Here is a 19,538-nt window from a genome sequence, read left to right as displayed (position 1 = left end):
CGCCCCTCACTGTAACATCCTGATATATTCCACATCCCTGACTGTAACACTCCGATATATCTCACACCCCTCACTGTAACACTCTGATATATCCCACACCTTTCACTGTAACCCTCTGATATATCCCACACCCCTCACTGTAACACTCTTATATACCCCACAGCCACTCACAGTAACACCCTGATATACCCCACACCCCTCACTGTACAACTCTGATATATCGCACACCCCTCACTGTAACACTCTGATATATCCCACACCCTCACTGTAACACCCTGATATATCCCACACCCCGCACTGTAACACGCTGATATACCCCACACCCCTCACTGTAACACTCTGATATATCCCACACCCCTCACTGTAACACTCGGATATATCCCACACGCCTCACTGTAACATTCTGATATATCCCACACCCCTCACTGTAACACCCTGATGTATCCCACACCCCTCACTATAACACTCTGATATATCCCACACCGCTCAATGTAAGACTCTGCTGTACGCCACACCCCTCACTGTAACACTCATACATCTCACACCCCTCACTGTAATACTCTGATATATCCCACACCGCTCACTGTAACACTGATATATCCCAAACCCTTCACTGTAACTCTCTGATATATCCCACACCCCTCACTGTAACACCCGGACATACCCCATATCTCTTACTATAACACTCTGATTAATCCAACACGCCTCACTGTAACACTCTGATATACCCCACACCCCTCACTGTAAAACTCTGATATATCCCACACCCCACACTGTAACACTCTGATATATCCCACACCCCTCACTGTAACACCCTGATATATCCCACATCTCTTACTGTAACACTCTGATATATCCCACACCCCTCACTGTAACACTCTGATATATCTCACACCCCTCACTGTAACACTCTGACATATCCCACACCCGTCACTGTAACACTGATATATCCCACACCCCTCACTGTAACACCGATATATCCCACATCCCTTACTGTAACACTCTGATATATCCCACACCCCCTCACTGAAACACTCTGATATATCCCACACCCCCTCACTGTAACACTCCGATATATCCCACACCCCTCACTGTAACACTCTGATATATCCCACACCCCTCACTGCAACACTCTGATATACCCCACAGCTGTCACTGTAACACTCTGATATACCCCACACCCCTCACTGTAACACCCTGATATATCCCACACCCCTCACTATAACACTCTGATATCTCCCGCACCCCTCACTCTAACACCCAGACATGTCCCACATCTCTGACTGTAACACTCTGATATATCCCACACCCCTCACTGTAACACTCTGATACATACCACACCCGCCACTGTAGCACCCTGATATATCCCACATCCCTTACTGTAACACTCTGATATACCCCACACCCCTCACTGTAACACCCTGATATATCCCACATCCCTCACTGTAACACTCTGATATACCCCACACCCCTCACTGTAACACTCTGATATACCCCACACCCCTCACTGTAACACTCTGATATACCCCACACCCCTCACTGTAACACCCTGATATATCCCACATCCCTCACTGTAACACTCTGATATACCCCACACCCCTCACTGTAACACTCTGATATATCCCACACCCCTCACTGTAACACTCTGATATTCCCACATCCCTTACTGTAACACTCTCATATATCCCACACCCTTGACTGTAACCCTCTGATGTATCCCACGCCCCTCACTGTAACACTCTGATAAACCCCACAGCCCCTCACTGTAACACTCTGATATATCCCACACTCCTCACTGTAACACTCTGACATATCCCACACCCCTTACTGTAACACCCGGATATATCCCATTTCTCTTACTGTAACACTCTGATAGACCCCACACCCCTCACTGTAACACTCTGATATATCCCACACCCCCTCACTGTAACACTCTCATGTTCCTCACAGCCCCTCACAGTAACACTCTGATATTCCCACATCCCTTACTGTAACGCCCTGATATATCCCACATCCCTCACTGTAACACCCTGATATATCCCACATCTCTTACTGTAACACTCTGATATATCCCACACCCCTCACTGTAACACTCTGACATATCCCACACTCGTCACTGTAACACTGATATATCCCACACCCCTCACTGTAACACCGATATATCCCACATCCCTTACTGTAACACTCTGATATATCCCACACCCCCTCACTGAAACACTCTGATATATCCCACACCCCCTCACTGTAACACTCCGATATATCCCACACCCCTCACTGTAACACTCTGATATATCCCACACCCCTCACTGCAACACTCTGATATACCCCACAGCTGTCACTGTAACACTCTGATATACCCCACACCCCTCACTGTAACACCCTGATATATCCCACACCCCTCACTATAACACTCTGATATCTCCCGCACCCCTCACTCTAACACCCAGACATGTCCCACATCTCTGACTGTAAAACTCTGATAAATCCCACACCCCTCACTGTAACACTCTGATACATACCACACCCCCCACTGTAACACCCTGATATATCCCACATCCCTTACTGTAACACTCTGATATACCCCACACCCCTCACTGTAACACCCTGATATATCCCACATCCCTCACTGTAACACTCTGATATACCCCACACCCCTCACTGTAACACTCTGATATACCCCACACCCCTCACTGTAACACTCTGATATACCCCACACCCCTCACTGTAACACCCTGATATATCCCACATCCCTCACTGTAACACTCTGATATACCCCACACCCCTCACTGTAACACTCGGATATATCCCACACCCCTCACTGTAACACCCTGATATATCCCACACCCCTCACTGTAACACTCTGATATATCCCACACCCCTCACTGTAACACTCTGATATATCCCACACCCCTCACTGTAACACTCTGATACATCTCACACCCCTCACTGTAACACCCTGATGTATCCCACACCCCTCACTGTAACACTCTGATATAAACCACACCCCTCACTCGAACACCCTGATATATCCCAGACCCCTCACTGTAACAATCTGATATATCCCACATCCCTCACTGCAACACTCTGATATATCCCACACCTCTCACTGTAACACCCTGACATATCCCACATCTCTTACTGTAAAACTCTGATATATCCAACATCCCTTACTGTAACACTCTGATATATCCCACACCACTCACTGTACAACCTGATATATCCCACATCCCTCACTGTAACGCCCAGATATATCCCACATCCTTCACTGTAACACTCTGATATACCCCACACCCCGTCACTGTATCACTCTGATATATCCCACAACCCTCACTGTAAACACCCGGATATATCCCACACGCCTCACTGTAACACTCTCATATATCCCACACCCCTCACTGTAACACCCTGATATATCCCACACCCCTCACTGTAACACCCTGATATATCCCACACCCCTCACTGTAACACCCTGATATACCCCACAGCCACTCACTGTAACACTCTGACATATCCCACACCCCTCACTGTAACACTCTGATATATCCCACACACCTCACTGTAACACCTTGATATATCCCACACCCCTCACTGTAACACTCTGATATATCCCACACCCCTCAATGTAACACTCTGATATCCCCCACACCCCACTGTAACACTCTGATGTATCCCACACCCCTCACTGTAACACTCTGATATACCCTACACCCCACACTGTAAGACCCTGATATATCCCACACCCCACACTGTAACACTCTGATATACCCCACACCCCGTCAGTGAAACACTCTGATATATACCACACCCTCACTGTACCACTCTGATATACCCCACACCCCTCAGTGTAACACCCTGATATATCCCACACCCCTCACTGTAACACTCTGACATATCCCACACCACTTACTGTAACACCCTGACATATCCCACATCAATTACTGTAACACCCTGATATATCCCACATCGTAACACTATGATATGCCCCACACCCCTCACTGCAACACCCTGATGTCTCCCACACCCCTCACTGTAACACTCTGATATAAACCACACCCTCACTCGAACACCCTGATATATCCCACATCCCTCACTGTAACACGCTGATATACCCCACACCCCTCACTGTAACACTCTGATATATCCTACACCCCTCACTGTAACACCCTGATATATCCCACATCCCTTGCTGTAACACTCTGATATATCCCACACCCCTCACTGTAACACTCTGATACATCCCACACCCTTGACTGTAACACCCTGATATATCCCACATCCCTTACTGTAAAACTCTGATATACCCCACACCCCTTACTGTAACACCCTGATATATTCCACATCCCTTAGTGTAACACTGTGATATACCCCACAGCCCCTCACTGTAACACATTGATGTATCCCACACCCCTCACTGTAACACCCTGATATATCCCACATCCCTCACTGTAAACACCCAGATATATCCCACACCCCTCACTGTAACACTGTGATATACCCCACACTCCCCACTGTAACACTCTGATATATCCCACACCCCTCACTGTAACACCCGGAAATATCCCACATCCCTCACTGTAACCCTCTGATATACCCCACACCCCTCACTGTAACACGCTGATATATCCCACATCCCTCATTGTAACACTCTAATATACCCCACACCCCTCACTGTAACACCGATACATCCCACATCCCTTACTGTAACACTCTGATATATCCCACACCCCTCACTGTAACACTCTGATATACACCACAGCCCCACACTGTAACACCCTGATATATCTCACACCCCTCTGTAACACCCTGATATATCCCACACCCCTCACTGTAACACTCTGACATATCCCACACCCCTCACTGTACAACCTGATATTTCCCACACCCCTCACAGGACCACTCTGATATATCCAAAATCCCTCACTGTAACACCCTGATATATCCCACACCCCTCACTGTAACACACTGACATATCCCACACCCCTCACTGTAACACCCTGATATATCCCACACCCCTCACTGTAACACACTGATATACCCCACACCCCTCACTGTAACACCCTGATATATCCCACACCCCTCACTGGAACAACCTGATATATCCCACACCCCTCACTGTAACACTCTGATATACCCCACACCCCTCAGTGTAACACTCTGACATATCCCACACCCCTCACTGTAACACGCTGACATATCCCACACCCCTCACTGTAACACCCTGATATATCCCACACCACTCACTGTAACACTCTGATATATCCCACTCACCTCACTGTAACCCCCTGATATATCCCACATCCCTCACTGTAACACTCTGATATATCTCACACCCCTCACTGTAACACACAGACATATCCCACACCCCTTACTGTAACATGCTGACATATCCCACATCTTACTGTAACACTCTGATATATCCCATACCCCTCAGTGTCACACTGATATATCCCACACCCCACACTGTAACACCCTGACATATCCCACATCGCTTACTATAACACTCTGATTATTCCAACACGTCTCACTGTAACACTCTGATATACCCCACACCCCTCACTGTAACACTCTGATAATATACCACACCCCTCACTGTGACACCCTGACATATCCCACGTCTCTTACTGTAACACTCTGATATATCCCACACCCCTCACTGTAACACTCTGATATATCTCACACCCCTCACTGTGATACTCTGACATATCCCACACCCCTTACTGTAACGTGCTGACATATCCCACATCTTACTGTAACACCCTGACATATCCCACATCTCTTACCATAACACTCTGATTATTCCAACATGCCTCACTGTAACACCCTGATATATCCCACACCCCTCACTGTAACACTCTGATATATCCCACACCCCTCACTGTAACACTCTGATATATCCCACACCCCTCACTGTAACACTCTGATATACCCACACCCCTCACTGTTACACTGTGATATATCCCTCACCCCTCACTGTAACAGTCTGATATATCCCACATCCCTTACTGTAACACTCTGATATATCCTACACCCCTCACTGTAACACTCTGATATATCCTACACCCCTCACTGTAACACCCTGATATATCCCACATCCCTTACTGTAACACTCTGATATATCCCACACCCCTCACTGTAACACTCTGATATATTCCACATCCCTCAGTGTAACACTCTGATATATCCCACACCCCTCACTGTAACACTCTGATATATTCCACATCCCTCAGTGTAACACTCTGATATACCCCACACCCCGTCACTGTATCACTCTGATATATCCCACACCCCTCCCTGTAAACACCCTGATATATCCCACACCCCTCACTGTAACACTCTCATATATCCCACACTCCTCACTGTAATACCCTGATATATCCCACACCCCTCACTGTCACACCCTGATATATCCCACATCCCTCACTGTAACACTCTGATATACCCCACACCCCTCACTGTAACACTCTGATATATCCCACACCCCTCACTGTAACACTCTGATATATCCCACACCCCTCACTGTAACACCCTGATATATCCCACATCCCTCACTGTAACACTCTGATGTCCCCCACACCCCTCACTGTAACACTCTGATATATCCCACACCCCTCACTGTAACACTGATATACCCCACAGCCACTCACTGTAACACTCTGACATATCCCACACCCCTCACTGTAACAGCCTGATATATCCCACACCCCTCACTGTAACACTCTGATATACCCCACACCCCGTCAGTGTGACACTCTGATATATCCCACACCCCTCACTGTAACACTCTGATAATACCCCACAGCCCTTACTGTAACACCCTGATATATCCCACACCCCACACTCTAACACTCTGACATATCCCACACCCCTTACTGTAACACCCTGACATATCCCACATCACTTACTATAACACCCTGATATATCCCACACCCCACACTCTAACATATCCCACACCCCTTTCTGTAACACCCTGACATATCCCACATCACTTACTATAACACCCTGATATATCCCACACCCCACACTCTAACACTCTGATATGCCCCACACCCCTCACTCGAACACCCTGATATTTCCCAGACCCCTCACTGTAACACTCTGATATATCCCACATCCCTCACTGTAACACTCTGATATATCCCACACCTCTCACTGTAACACCCTGACATATCCCACATCTCTCACTGTAAAACTCTGATATATCCCACATCCCTCACTGTAACACTCTGATATATCCCACACCCCACACTGTAACACTCTGATATATCCCACACCCCTCACTGTAACACTCTGATCTCTCCCACACCCCTCACTGTAACACTCTGATAATATCCCACACCCCTCACTGTAACATTCTGACATATCCCACACCCCTTACTGTAACATGCTGACATATCCGACATCTTACTGTAACACCCTGATATATCCCACACCCCTCACTGTAACACTCTGATACGCCCCACACCCCTCACTCTAACACCCTGATATATCCCACATCCCTCACTGTAACACTCTGATATATCCCACGCCCCTCACTGTAACATCCTCATATATTCCACATCCCTTACTGTAACACTCTGATATACCCCACACCCCTCACTGTAACACTCTGATATGTCCCACACCCCCTCACTGTAACACTCTGATCCATCCCACATCCCTCACTGTAACACTCTGATATATCTCACACCCCTCACTGTAACACTCTGATATATCCCACACCTTTCACTGTAACCCTCTGATATATCCCACACCCCTCACTGTAACACTCTGATATACCCCACAGCCCCTCACTGTAACACTCTGATATATCCCACACCCCTCACTGTAATACTCTGATATATCCCACACTCCTTACTGTAACACCCTGATATATCCCACATCTCCTACTGAAACACTCTGATATACCCCACACTGTAACACTCTGATATATCCCACACTCCTCACTGAAACACTGTGATATATCCCACACCCCTCACTGTAACACTCTGATATACCCCACAGCCCCTCACTGTGACACCCTGATTTTTCCCACACCCCTCACTGTAAGACTCTGATATACCCCACACCCCTCACTGTAACACTCTGATACATCCCACACCCCTCACTGTAATACTCTGATATATCCCACACCCCTCACTGTAACACCCTGACATACCCCACATCTCTTACTGTAACACTCTGATTATTCCAACACTCCTCACTGTAACACTCTCATATACCCCACACCCCTCACTGTAACACTCTGATATACCCCACAGCCCCTCACTGTTACACTTTGGTATACCCCACACCCCTCACAGTAAGAGAGAAGGTACTCGAGTTACTCAGACAGACAGAAAGAGACACAGACAGAGAGAGAAAGGTGCAAGACAAAAAGAGAGAGACAGACAGAGAGAGTGACGGACAGAGAGAGGTAGAGACAGAGAGAGGTACAGACAGAGTGATGGAGAGAGAGAGTGCGAGAGACAGAGAGAGACAGAGCGACAGTCAGTGAGAGACAGAGTGAGAAAGAGAGAGACAGAGCGACAGTCAGTGAGAGACAGAGTGAGAAAGAAAGAGAGAGAGAGAAAGAGAGAGTGGGGGGGAGAGAGAGAGAGAGGTAGAGACAGAGAGAAAGAGTGGTCAAGGCAGAGAGACAGAGTGAGACAGAGAGAGAGGAAGTTCGATAAAGTCACAGAGAGAGAAAACGCGAGTGAAAGAGAGAGGGAGAGAGACACGGAAAGATAGACAGACAGTGACAGAGAGAGAGATAGAGAGAGGGAGAGACAGAGAGAGAGAGAGGAAGAGAGACAGACAGAGTGACAGAGAGAGACAAGACAGAGAGAGAGAGAGACAGAGAGAGAGAGAGACAGAGAGAGACAGAGAGACAGAGAGAGACAGAGAGAGAGAGACAGAGAGAGAGACAGAGAGACAGAGAGAGAGACAGAAACTGACAGAGACAGAGACAGACAGAGAGGAAGAGAGAGAGGGGACTGGGAGAGTGTGTGTGAGAGCCATTCTCAGAGTGAGATTCAGGGTGAAGTGTGGCCTCTTTCCAGTGAAGTGTGTGGGATTGGGGGAAGGGAAATGGAATGAGTCTCAGAGACCACACACACAGTATAACCAGTGTCCGAGGGGGAGAGAGAGTGAGCAGGACTGAGAGCACAACTCTCGTACACAAACTGAGGCAGGCCCGGGAGCCCCCCTCTTCGCCTCCCAGCTCAGGCATTGTGTGAAGGGAATGTTTTCCTCCTGGGAATGAGGTCAAACTGCAATCTCTCCCCAGCGTCACACACAACGGACTCACATCCCAAATAAACCTCACCCCATTCACACCACACCCTGCCCACATCCAAACTCACAGCCTCCCTACACCCCCTCCCTATCTCTGTAACCCCCTCCAGCCCCTACACCCCCTCCTTCTCTCTGTTACCTCCTCCAGCCCCCCCTACACTCCCTCCCTATCTCTCTAACCCCTTCCAGCCCCTACACCCCCTCCCTATCTCTGTAACCTCCTCCAGCCCCCCTACACCCCCACCCTATCTCTGTAACCTCCTCCAGCCCCCCTACACCCCCTCCCTATCTCTGTAACCTCCTCCAGCCCCCCACACCCCCTCCCTATCTCTGTAACCTCCTCCAGCCCCTGCACCCCTCCCTATCTCTGCAATCTCCTCCAGCCCCCCTACACCCCCTCCCTATCTCTGTAACCTCCTCCAGCCCCCTACGCCCCCTCCCTATCTCTGTAACCTCCTCCAGCCCCCCTACATCCCCTCCCTATCTCTGTAACCTCCTCCAGCCCCCTACACCCCCTCCCTATCTCTGTAACCTCCTCCAGCCCCCCTACACCCCCACCCTATCTCTGTAACCACCTCCAGCCCCTGCACCCCTCCCTATCTCTGTAACCCTCCTCCAACCCCCTACACCCCCTCCCTATCTCTGTAACCTCCTCCAGCCCCTGCACCCCTCCCTATCTCTGTAACCTCCTCCAGCCTCCCTACACCCCCTCCCTATCTCTGTAACCTCCTCCAGCCCCCTACACTCCCTCCCTATCTCTGTAACCTCCTCCAGCCCCCCTACACCCCCACCCTATCTCTGTAACCTCCTCCAGCCCCCCTACACCCCCTCCCTATCTCTGTAACCTCCTCCAGTCCCTCGCAGTGCCCCACAACCAGTTCTGGAAGATATTTGTTGCGGAGTCCTGAGTAGTTTGCTGAGTGTTTGTGTCTGTTTTGTCACAGTTCAGATTTGTCTGGTCTTGTTGCCTGGGCCTTGTCTCGCTTTTATCTGCTTGGAATATAATTTTAACCCTCGCTGTCTTACACCGCAGCTTCCTGGCACCTTGCTGTCCCAGCTACAGGCGTGGTGAGTCCCCAGTCAAACCAGCATTGGCAGCCGGATAAGGAACTTGAGGAGTGTCAGAATGACTGGGGTTAAAGCTGGTTCCAGCTGGATCTCACCCTCTGTCTGTCAGGGACATAGAGAGATAGGCAGAAAGACAGAAAGAGAGACAGGGAAACAGAGAGAGAGAGAGACAGGGAGACAGAGAGAGAGAGAGAGAGACAGGGAGACAGAGAGAGAGAGAGAGAGAGAGAGACAGGGAGACAGAGAGAGATGTTCAGTGGGAGAGAGTGCAGTCAGATAGAGAAAGGGGTGGTTCTTCAGAGAGAGGGTTTGTAGTCATGAGTTAAAACTATTTCAACATTCTGGACATCATCACTGACTGAGAGAGACAGACAGAGAGGGAGAGACAGAACGAGAGTGGACATGGCTGTGAATTACTCTGGATTTTACTCTCTGTCCCGACAGGAGAATTTGGACAGCTACCTTCAGGCTCTGGGTGAGAGGGGTTTTACTGTTCTGGGAGTGTGGGGGGCCGGGGGGGAGTGGAGAGAATGGTGGGTGTTATAGGTGTGTAAGTGAGTGTGTGTGTGTGTGTGTGTGTGAGACCATGCGATATAGGAGCAGAAAGAGGCCACGCGGCCCATCCAGTCTGCCCCGCCGTTCTATCACGGCTGATATTTTTCTCCTCCCCGTTCTCCTGCCTTTTCCCCCAACGCCCTTATTAATCAGGAACTGAGCTATCTCTGTCTTAAAGACACTCAGTGACCCGCCCTCCTCTGCGGCAAAGAGTCCCACAGATTCCCCACTCTCCGGCTGAAAAAATCCCTCCCCACCTCTTGTTTTAAAGGATCGTCCCGTCAGCCTGAGGCTGTGCCCTCTCTGCGTCTAGTTTTTCCCTCCTGGTGGAAACATCCTCTCCACGTCCGCTCTATCCAGGGCCTCGCAGTATCCTGTAAGTTTCAATAAAATCCCTCCCCGCCTCGTCCTTCTAAACTCCCAACGAGTACAGATCCAGAGTCCTCAACCCGTTCCTCACACACGGACAAGCTCTTCATTCCAGGGAATCATCCTGGTGAACCTCTTCCGGACCATTGCCAAGGCCCAGCACATCCTTCCTTAGATACGGGGGGCTCAAAACTGCTCATGATGTTTGTGTGTGTATGTGTGTGCGCGTATGTGATGGTTGGGGTGGGGAATGGGGAGAGAAACCTTTCCCCGATTCTCTCCCGTGTCCTCATTGCTCAGCGGGGTCCAGCTCCCAGCCCATGCGACCCTTGGGTTATTTGACCATGGTGGCCTTCACCCCGTCGTGCTCCAACTCTGCTCCGTCTCTTTCCAAGTTTCCGGTCCTTGTCGCCAGTCCGCCACGCCCAGGACCCAGGGCGGTTAGACCCCTTCCGCCCAACTGCCATCTCCTTCACTCCGTCCCTGTCTCTCCGCGCCCCCCCCCCCACCCCACCACAACCTACCCACTCCCAGAACCACTTCATCCCCTCAGCAACACTCAATGGGAGAGGCCATGTCGGAGGGTGAGGGGAGGGAGGGGAGGGATTGTTGCTGTTACTCTGCAGGGGGAGAGGCGGGTGGGCAGTTGGGAAGGTGGGGAGAGGAGAGGGTGTTGAGGAAATTGTCAGGGGTAGGGAGGGTTCGTATGTGCCAAAGAGAGAGGGTTGATAGAGGCTGGAGGAGAGAGAAAGAGTGTGAAAGAGAAAAAGAGGGAGGCAAAGAGAGTGAAAGAGGCAGTTGAGAGAGAGGGAGAGAGAGAAAGAAAGTGAGAGAAAGGGGGGAACAGAGAAAGAGAGAGGGAAGGAAGGTGAGAGAGAGAGAGTGTGAGACAAAGAGAGTGAGAGAGAGAAAAACAGAAAGAGAGAGGGGGTCAGAGAAAGAGGGAGAGAGAGAGAGAGACAATGTGTGAGAGAGAGAGACAGAGAAAGAAGGGGAGGAAGAAAGAGGGAGAGAGACAGAGAAAGTGAATAAAAGTGGGAGATGCAGAGAAAGAGAGAGAGACAGAAAGAGAGAGGGAGAGAGACAGAGTGAGAGAGACAGACAGACAGGCAGAGAGAGAGAGACAGAGACAGAGAGAAAGAGGAAGTTGAGAGAGAGGGTGAGAGAGAAAGAAAGTGAGAGAAGGGGGCAACAGAGAAAGAGAGAGGGAAGGAAGGTGAGAGAAAGAGAGTGAGAGAGAGAAAAACAGAAAGAGAGAGGAGGTCAGAGAAAGAGGGAGAGAGAGAGAGAATATGTGAGAGAGACAGAGAAAGAAGGGGATGAAGAAAGAGGGAGAGAGACAGAGAAAGAGAATAAAAGTGGGGGACACAGAGGGAGAGACAGAGAGAGACAGACAGAAAGAGAGAGGGAGAGAGACAGAGTGAGAGGGAGAGAGAGACAGAGCGAGAGACAGAGAGACAGAGAGAGAGATAGAGACAGAGAGAGACACAAAGAGAGGGAGAGAGAAAGATAGAGAGAGGGAGAAACGGGGGGGAGGCAGAGAGAGAGAGAGAGACAGAGACAGGGAGAGACAGAGGGAGATAATGAGGAAGGAGTGTAATGGGGGAGGAGATGCCTGGTGCTATTATCGACTCGGCATTCATCCAGAAACTCAGCGAATGGCCTGGGTTCGAATCCCCCTCACCACAGGTAGAGTCACAGAGGTTTACAGCATGGAAACAGGCCCTTTGGCCCAACCTGTCCATACCATCCCTTTTTTAAACCCCTAAGTTAATCCCAATTGCCCGCGTTTGGCCCATATCCCTCTATACCCATCATACCCATGTAACTGTCTAAATGCTTTTTAAAAGATAAAATTGTCCCTGCTTCTACTACTGCCTCTGGCAGCTCGTTCCAGACACTCACCACCCTCTGGGTGAAAAAATTGCCCCTCTGGACACTTTTGTATCTCTCCCCTCTCACCTTAAACCTCTGCCCTCTCGTTTTAGACTCCCCTACTTTTGGGAAAAGATATTGACTATCTCGCTGATCTGTGCCCCTCATTATTTTATAGGCCTCTATAAGATCACCCCTCACGCTCCAGAGAAAAAAGTCCCAGTCTATCCCAGCCTCTCCTTATAACTCAATCCATCAAGTCCCGGTAGCATCCTAGTAAATCTTTTCTGCACTCTTTCTAGTTTAATAATATCCTTTCTATAATAGGGTGACCAGAACTGTACACAGTATTCCAAGTGTGGCCTTACCAGTGACTTGTACAACTTCAACAGGACGTCCCAACTCCTGTATTCAATGTTCTGACCGATGAAACCAAGCATGCCAAGTGCCTTCTTCACCACTCTGTCCACCTGTGACTCCACTTTCACAGAGCTATGAACCTGTACCCCAAGATCTCTTTGTTCTGTGACTCTCCCCGACCATTAGCTGAGTAAGTTCTGCCCTGGTTCGATCTGTGGTTGCGTGGGTTTCCTCCAGGCGCTCCGGTTTCCTCCCACACCCCAAAGATGTGCTCTTAGGCTGATTGGTTTTACCAAATTGACACTATTCTCCCCTGAATCTGGCTAAGTCAGGGGTTCTATTTGTAGATACGCAGGGTAGAATAGGTATAGGGTGATGCGGCGGCGCGGGCTCGTTGGGCCGAAGGGCCTGTTTCCCGTGCTGGGTTATTCTTTGTTCTTTGATCGACCAAAATGCAGTACCTCGCATTTGTCTAAATTAAACTGCATCTGCCATTCGTCAGCCCACTGGCCCAATGGATCAAGATCCCGTTGCAATTGGAGATAACTTTCTTCACTGTCCACTATATCACCAATCTTGGTGTCATCTGCAAACCATGCCTCCTATATTCTCATCCAAATCATTAATATAAATGACAAACAACAGTGGACCCAGCACTGATCCCTGAGGCTGGTCACAGGCCTCCAGTTTGAAAATCAATTCTCTACAACCACCCTCTGGGCTTCTGTCAAGAAGCCAATTTTGTAGATACCTCACCCTGGATCCCGTGAGATTTAACTTTATGTAACAACCTACCGTGCGGTACCTTGTCAAAGGCCTTGCTAAAGTCCATGTAGACATCAACTGCCCTGCCCTCATCTACCTTCTTGGTTACCCCTTCAAAAAACTCAATCAAATTTGTGACACATGATTTTTCACTCACAAAGCCATGCTGACTGTCCCTAATCGGTCCTTGTGTCTCTAAATGCCTGTAGATCCTGTCTCTCAGAATACCTTCCAACAATTTGCCCATCACAGATGTGAGGCTCACAGGCCTGTAGTTCCTTGGCTTTTCCCTGCAGCCCTTTTTAAACAAAGGCACAACATTTGCCACCTTCAGGCACCTCACCTGTGACGATCGATGATTCAAACGTCTCGGCTAGGGGACCCGCAACTTCCTCCCCAGCCTCCCACAACGCCCTGGGGTACAGTTCATCAGGTCCCATGGGGGAACACAGTGGTCATGATGTGGGTATGCCGGCGTTGGACTGGTGTAAACACAGTAAAAAGTCTGACAACACCAGGTTTTAGTCCAACCTATTTATTTGATAATATACTCGCAAGCTTTTCGGGTGACAAAGGGGCTAACCCGAAAGCTTGCGAGTATATTATCAAATAAATAGGTTGGACTAAAACCTGGTGTTGTCAGACTTTTTACTGTGGGAACACAGTGGCACAGTGGGTTAGCACTGCTGCCTCACAGCTCCAGGGACCTGGGTTCGGTTCCTGTCTTGGGTCACAGTGTGGAGTTTGCACACTCTCCCCGTGTCTGTGTGGGTTTACTCCGGTTTCCTCCCACAGTCCAAAGATGTTGCCCAGATGCTGGGCAACACAACAGCTCAGTGACTATCACCGTTTGCTGTGCAGACACATGGATTTGGGCCGATGTCCGCGGGAGTTTGCACATTCTCCCCGTGCCGGCATGGGTTTCCTCCGGGTGCTCCGGTTTCCTCCCGCACCCCAAAAAAAACGTGCTCTTAGGCTGATTGGAGGAACAAGTGGTCCCTAAATTAGTCTCCCCTCAGTCTGGTTTCCAACGTGGAGTGCCACAAGCGTAAACGGGGTCACGGGTGGAAGAGGGGAACTCACAATGTTAAAATGGGCGGCGCGGGCTCGTTGGGCCGAAGGGCCTGTTTCCCGGGCTGTGTTGTTCTTTGTGCGTGCGGGTTAGGTGGATTGGCCATTCTTAAAAATTGCCCTTTAGTGGGTAGGTTTGCGGGTAAAGGTGGGGGTGGGAGTGTGGTGGGTGCAGACTCGATGGGCCGAATGGCCTCCTTCTGCACTGGTAAGGGTTCCTAAGACTGACGCGCGTTGAGACTTCCGGCGCCTTCTTCTCTCTGACACCTGCACTCCTCAAGACATCACTACTGATGGCGAAATTTGAGCTCAAACTAACGATCCATTGGTGACCCAGTGTCGGGGAAATCCCATCCGGTTCCCTTTGGGGAAGGAAATCTGCCGTCCTTACCCCGGTCTGGCCTACACGTGGCTCCAGAGAGACACAGCGATGTCCAGAGACAATCTCCCAATCGCAATAATTCATTCTCTGCCTCTCCGCAGATATTAATTTGCCGCTGAGGAAGATAGTTTGTCTCCTCAGTCCAGACAAGGAAATCTCTCAGAATGGAGACCACATTGTTATCAGAACTTTAACGGGTTTCCGAAATTATATCATGGAGTTCGACATTGGGATTGAGTTCACAGAGAACCTGGAAGCAGTGGATGGCCGAAAATGTCAGGTAGGGTGAGGGAGCGCCGCACTGTGGGAGGGTCGGTGCTGAGGGAGCGCCGCACTGTGGGAGGGTCGGTGCTGAGGGAGCACCGCACTGTGGGAGGGTCAGTGCTGAGGGAGCACCGCACTGTGGGAGGGTCAGTGCTGAGGGAGCACCGCACTGTGGGACGGTCGGTATTGAGGGAGCACCGCACTGTGGGACGGTCGGAGCTGAGGGAGCACCGGTGCTGAGGGAGCGCCGCACTGTGGGACGGTCGGAGCTGAGGGAGCACCGCACTGTGGGAGGGTCAGTGCTGAGGGAGCGTCGCACTGTGGGAGGGTCAGTGCTGAGGGAGCACCACACTGTGGGAGGGTCAGTGCTGAGGGAGCGCCGCACTGTGGGAGGGTCAGTGCTGAGGGAGCGCCGCACTGTGGGAGGGTCAGTGCTGAGGGAGTGCCGCACTGTGGGAGAGCCAGTGCTGATGAGTTCTTTCCACTTTCTTGAATGCAGACCACCGTGTGTTGGGATGGGGATCGAATGGTCTGCACTCAGAGAGGCGAAAAGCAAGATCGGGGATGGACTCACTGGCTCGAGGGTGACATTCTTCATTTGGTGAGTGACAGTCAAAATCCCAGATGCCCCTTCGCCCTCTGAGTCTTACGCCTAGGCCTCGCCGACTTGTCCAGGCCCAGTCCAAGTCTATCTGCCTCTTATTGCCCAGGCCTGGTTTATAGGCCTCAGGCTGTGTAGGGTCTGGTTTATAGGCCTCAGGCTCTGTCCAGGGCCTGGTCTATAAACCTCAGGCTCAGCAGGGCCAGGTTTATAGGCCTCAGACTGTGCAGGACCTGGTTTATAGGCCTCAGGCTTTGTGCGGGCCTAGTATACAGACCTCAGACTATATGCGGGGCCTGGTTTATAGGCCTCAGGCTTTGTGTGGGCCTGGTATATAGACCTCAGGCTCTGTGCGGGGCCTGGTTTTTAGGCCTCAGGCTCTGCAGGGCCTAGTTTATAGGCTCAGACTGTGCGGGTTCTGTTTTATAGGCCTCAAACTGTGCATGGCCTGGTTTATAGGCCTCAGGCTCTGTGGAGCCTGTTTTATAGGCCTCGGGTCTGTGTGGGGCTTGGTTTATAGGCCTCAGGCTCTGTGTGGCACCCAATTTTTTTTTGACCACAGACAGTGTGGGGTCTGGTTTATAGGCCTCAGGCTCCGTGCGGGGCCTGTTTTATAGGCCTCAGGCTCTGGGTGGGGCCTCGTTTGCAGGCCTTAGGCTCTGTGCAGAGCCTGGTTTACAGGCCTCAGGCTCTGCAGGGCCTGGTTTATACACCTTAGACTGTGTAGGGCCTGGATTATAGGCCTTAGACTGTGCAGGGCCTGTTTTATAGACCTCAGGCTCTGTGTGGGGCCTGTTATATATGCCTCAGGCTTTGTACTGTATAGTCCTCAGGCTCTGTAGTGCCTGGTTTGCTGGCCTCAGGCTCTATCTGGGGCCTGGTTTATAGGCCTCAGGCTCTGCGCGAGGCCTGACTTATAGGGTCAACTTGGCCAACCAGAACTTTTCCACAGATCTGAAGATGCCCTGGCTGCTCTGTTGGCTTTAGTTTTGCCCAGGCCTGGCCCGGAGGCCTCAGATTCATCCAGGCCTAATCTTAGAGGCAGCACATAGGCCCAGGCTCGTTCCCACGTTGCCCTCATATTATCTCAGCCCTTGTTTGTCATACTCACATTGCCCTATTTACCACCCGGTGCCTCCACCCCACCCCCCCAAGTCACTCCACAGCCTGTTGCTATAGGCAACAGATTCGACTAGGCTTCTTCATTCCGGGGCAGTCGAGTTTAAGTTTAGAAAGTTTAGAAAGTTTAGAATTTATTGATTCGTCACAAGTTAGGCTGACATTAACACTGCAATGAAGTTACTGTGAAAATCCCCTAGTCGCCACACTCCTGTTCGGGTTACACCGAGGGAGAATTTAGCACGGCCCAATGCACCCTAACCAGCGCGTCGTTCGGCCTGTGGGAGGAAACCCACACAGACATGGGGAGAACGTGTCGACTCCACACAGACAGTGGCCCAAGCCAGGAATCGAGCCCAGGTCTCTGGAGCTGTGAGGCAGCAGTGCTAACCACTGTGCCACCATGCCGCCCTCAGGCTGGCCTGGGTCTGGTCTGTCGGCCTCGGATAGGCCCACAGGCCTCAGCTACATCTGGCCTACAGACCTCAAATAGGCCCACAAGTCCTGGCCTACAGGCCTCAAATAGGCCCACAAGTCCTGGACTACAGGCCTCACATAGGCCCACAAGGCCTGACCTACTAGCCACAGGCCTACAAAGCCTGGCCTACAGGCCTCAGATAGGCCCACAACTTCCGGACAACAGGCCTCAGTAAGGCCTGCTTACAGGCCTCAAATAGGCCCACAAGGCCTGGGCTACAGGCTTCAGGCCCCAGGCCCACAAGACTTGGTCTACAAGCCTCAGATAGGCCACAAGTCCTGGACTACATGGCTCAGCAAGGCCTGGCTTACATGCCTCAATAAGGCCTGGCCTACAGGCCTCAAATAGACCCACAAGGCCTGGCCTACAGACATCAGGCCCACAAGACCTGACCTAAAAGCCTCAGATAGGCCTGGCCTACAGGCCTCAGATAGGCCCACAAGGCCTGGTCTGCAGACCTCAGGCCCACAAGACTTAGTCTACAGCCCTTAGGTAGGGGCACAAGGCCTGGTCTACATGCCTCAGTTAGGCCTGGTTTACAGGTCTCAGATGGGCCTACAAGGCCTGGCTTACAGGCCTCAGATAGGCCCTCAAAGCCTGGCCTACAGGCCTGATTGGGGGCCTATTCAAAGCCTGGGCCCATAAGCCTCAGGCTTGGCAGTTTATCTGAAACTCCTCAAGCAGTCTTTTTGTCGTCACAGGAGTTACGCGCCGAGGGTGTTGTGGCCAAACAGGAGTTCCGGAGGAAGAAATGAAGAGGGACACCGGGCCTACTCGTGCCATCCAGACCCTGAAGGCCTGACGCCTCTGTAACATTCCGAGCCTTTCCTGCTCAGTCGAGAAAAGAATCTCTCAATAAAACTCGCAAGGTAGCTGACTGCTTGCGAATCTTTTCTCTTACGCTCTCAGTCACACTGCACTACCCCACACAGTACCTACATTGCCCAGGCACAGGGAGCTGGGAGGCCCCAGGCTCCATTCTGGGCCTAGTGATGTCAGGCTTCAACCAGCCCTGAATCAGGGGCTGAGGAGAACAGAAACATACAGATCCCTGAGAAATCTCTCTCTGTCTCTCTCTCTCTCCGTCTCTCACTGTCTCCCTCTCTCTCTCACTCCCTTCCTCGGTCTCTTGTTCTCTGTCTGTCTCTCACTCACTCTCTCAGAAAGAGTCTGTCTCTCTTTCTCTGCCTCTCTCTATCCCTTGCTGTCTCTCTGTTTCTCTCCCTCCCTGTGTCTTTCTGTCTCTTTCACTCTCTCTCTTGCTCTCTCTGTCCATCGCTCTGTCTCTCTCACGCTCTTTCTCTCACTCTCTCTTTGTGTCCTTGTCACTGTCTCTCTCTGTCTACCTGTCTCTCTCT

The 19,538-nt window shown here is 50.8% G+C and overlaps 2 protein-coding genes across 2 annotated transcripts in view; one reads left to right on the top strand and one right to left on the bottom strand.

Moving 5' to 3' along the window:
* Nucleotides 1–19,538, bottom strand: part of LOC145339386 (uncharacterized) — a 60,261-nt gene that overhangs the window by 22,450 nt on the left and 18,273 nt on the right. The window lies entirely within an intron of this gene.
* On the top strand, nucleotides 10,435–19,043 carry LOC145339384 (retinol-binding protein 1-like). The gene is made up of 4 exons (XM_080183829.1): nucleotides 10,435–10,816; nucleotides 15,820–15,998; nucleotides 16,482–16,583; nucleotides 18,882–19,043. Exons 1-4 carry the CDS (start codon nucleotides 10,744–10,746, stop codon nucleotides 18,933–18,935), a joined length of 408 nt encoding a protein of 135 aa, XP_080039955.1. The 5' UTR covers nucleotides 10,435–10,743; the 3' UTR covers nucleotides 18,936–19,043.

The sequence above is a fragment of the Carcharhinus amblyrhynchos genome, unplaced genomic scaffold (genome assembly GCF_965287045.1).
Source record: "Carcharhinus amblyrhynchos unplaced genomic scaffold, sCarAmb.v2.hapA scaffold_437, whole genome shotgun sequence".
Lineage (NCBI taxonomy): Eukaryota > Metazoa > Chordata > Chondrichthyes > Carcharhiniformes > Carcharhinidae > Carcharhinus > Carcharhinus amblyrhynchos.
Note: the sequence above shows the minus strand (reverse complement) of the source record. Positions and strands in the feature narration are given on the sequence as shown.

Coding starts and splice junctions, on each gene's coding strand:
- LOC145339384 (XM_080183829.1), top strand. CDS start 10,744: ATGGCTGTGAATTACTCTGGATTTTACTCTCTGTCCCGACAGGAGAAT. Junction 10,817..15,819: donor CAGCTACCTTCAGGCTCTGG/GTGAGAGGGGTT, acceptor GCCTCTCCGCAG/ATATTAATTTGCCGCTGAGG. Junction 16,584..18,881: donor AGGGTGACATTCTTCATTTG/GTGAGTGACAGT, acceptor TTGTCGTCACAG/GAGTTACGCGCCGAGGGTGT.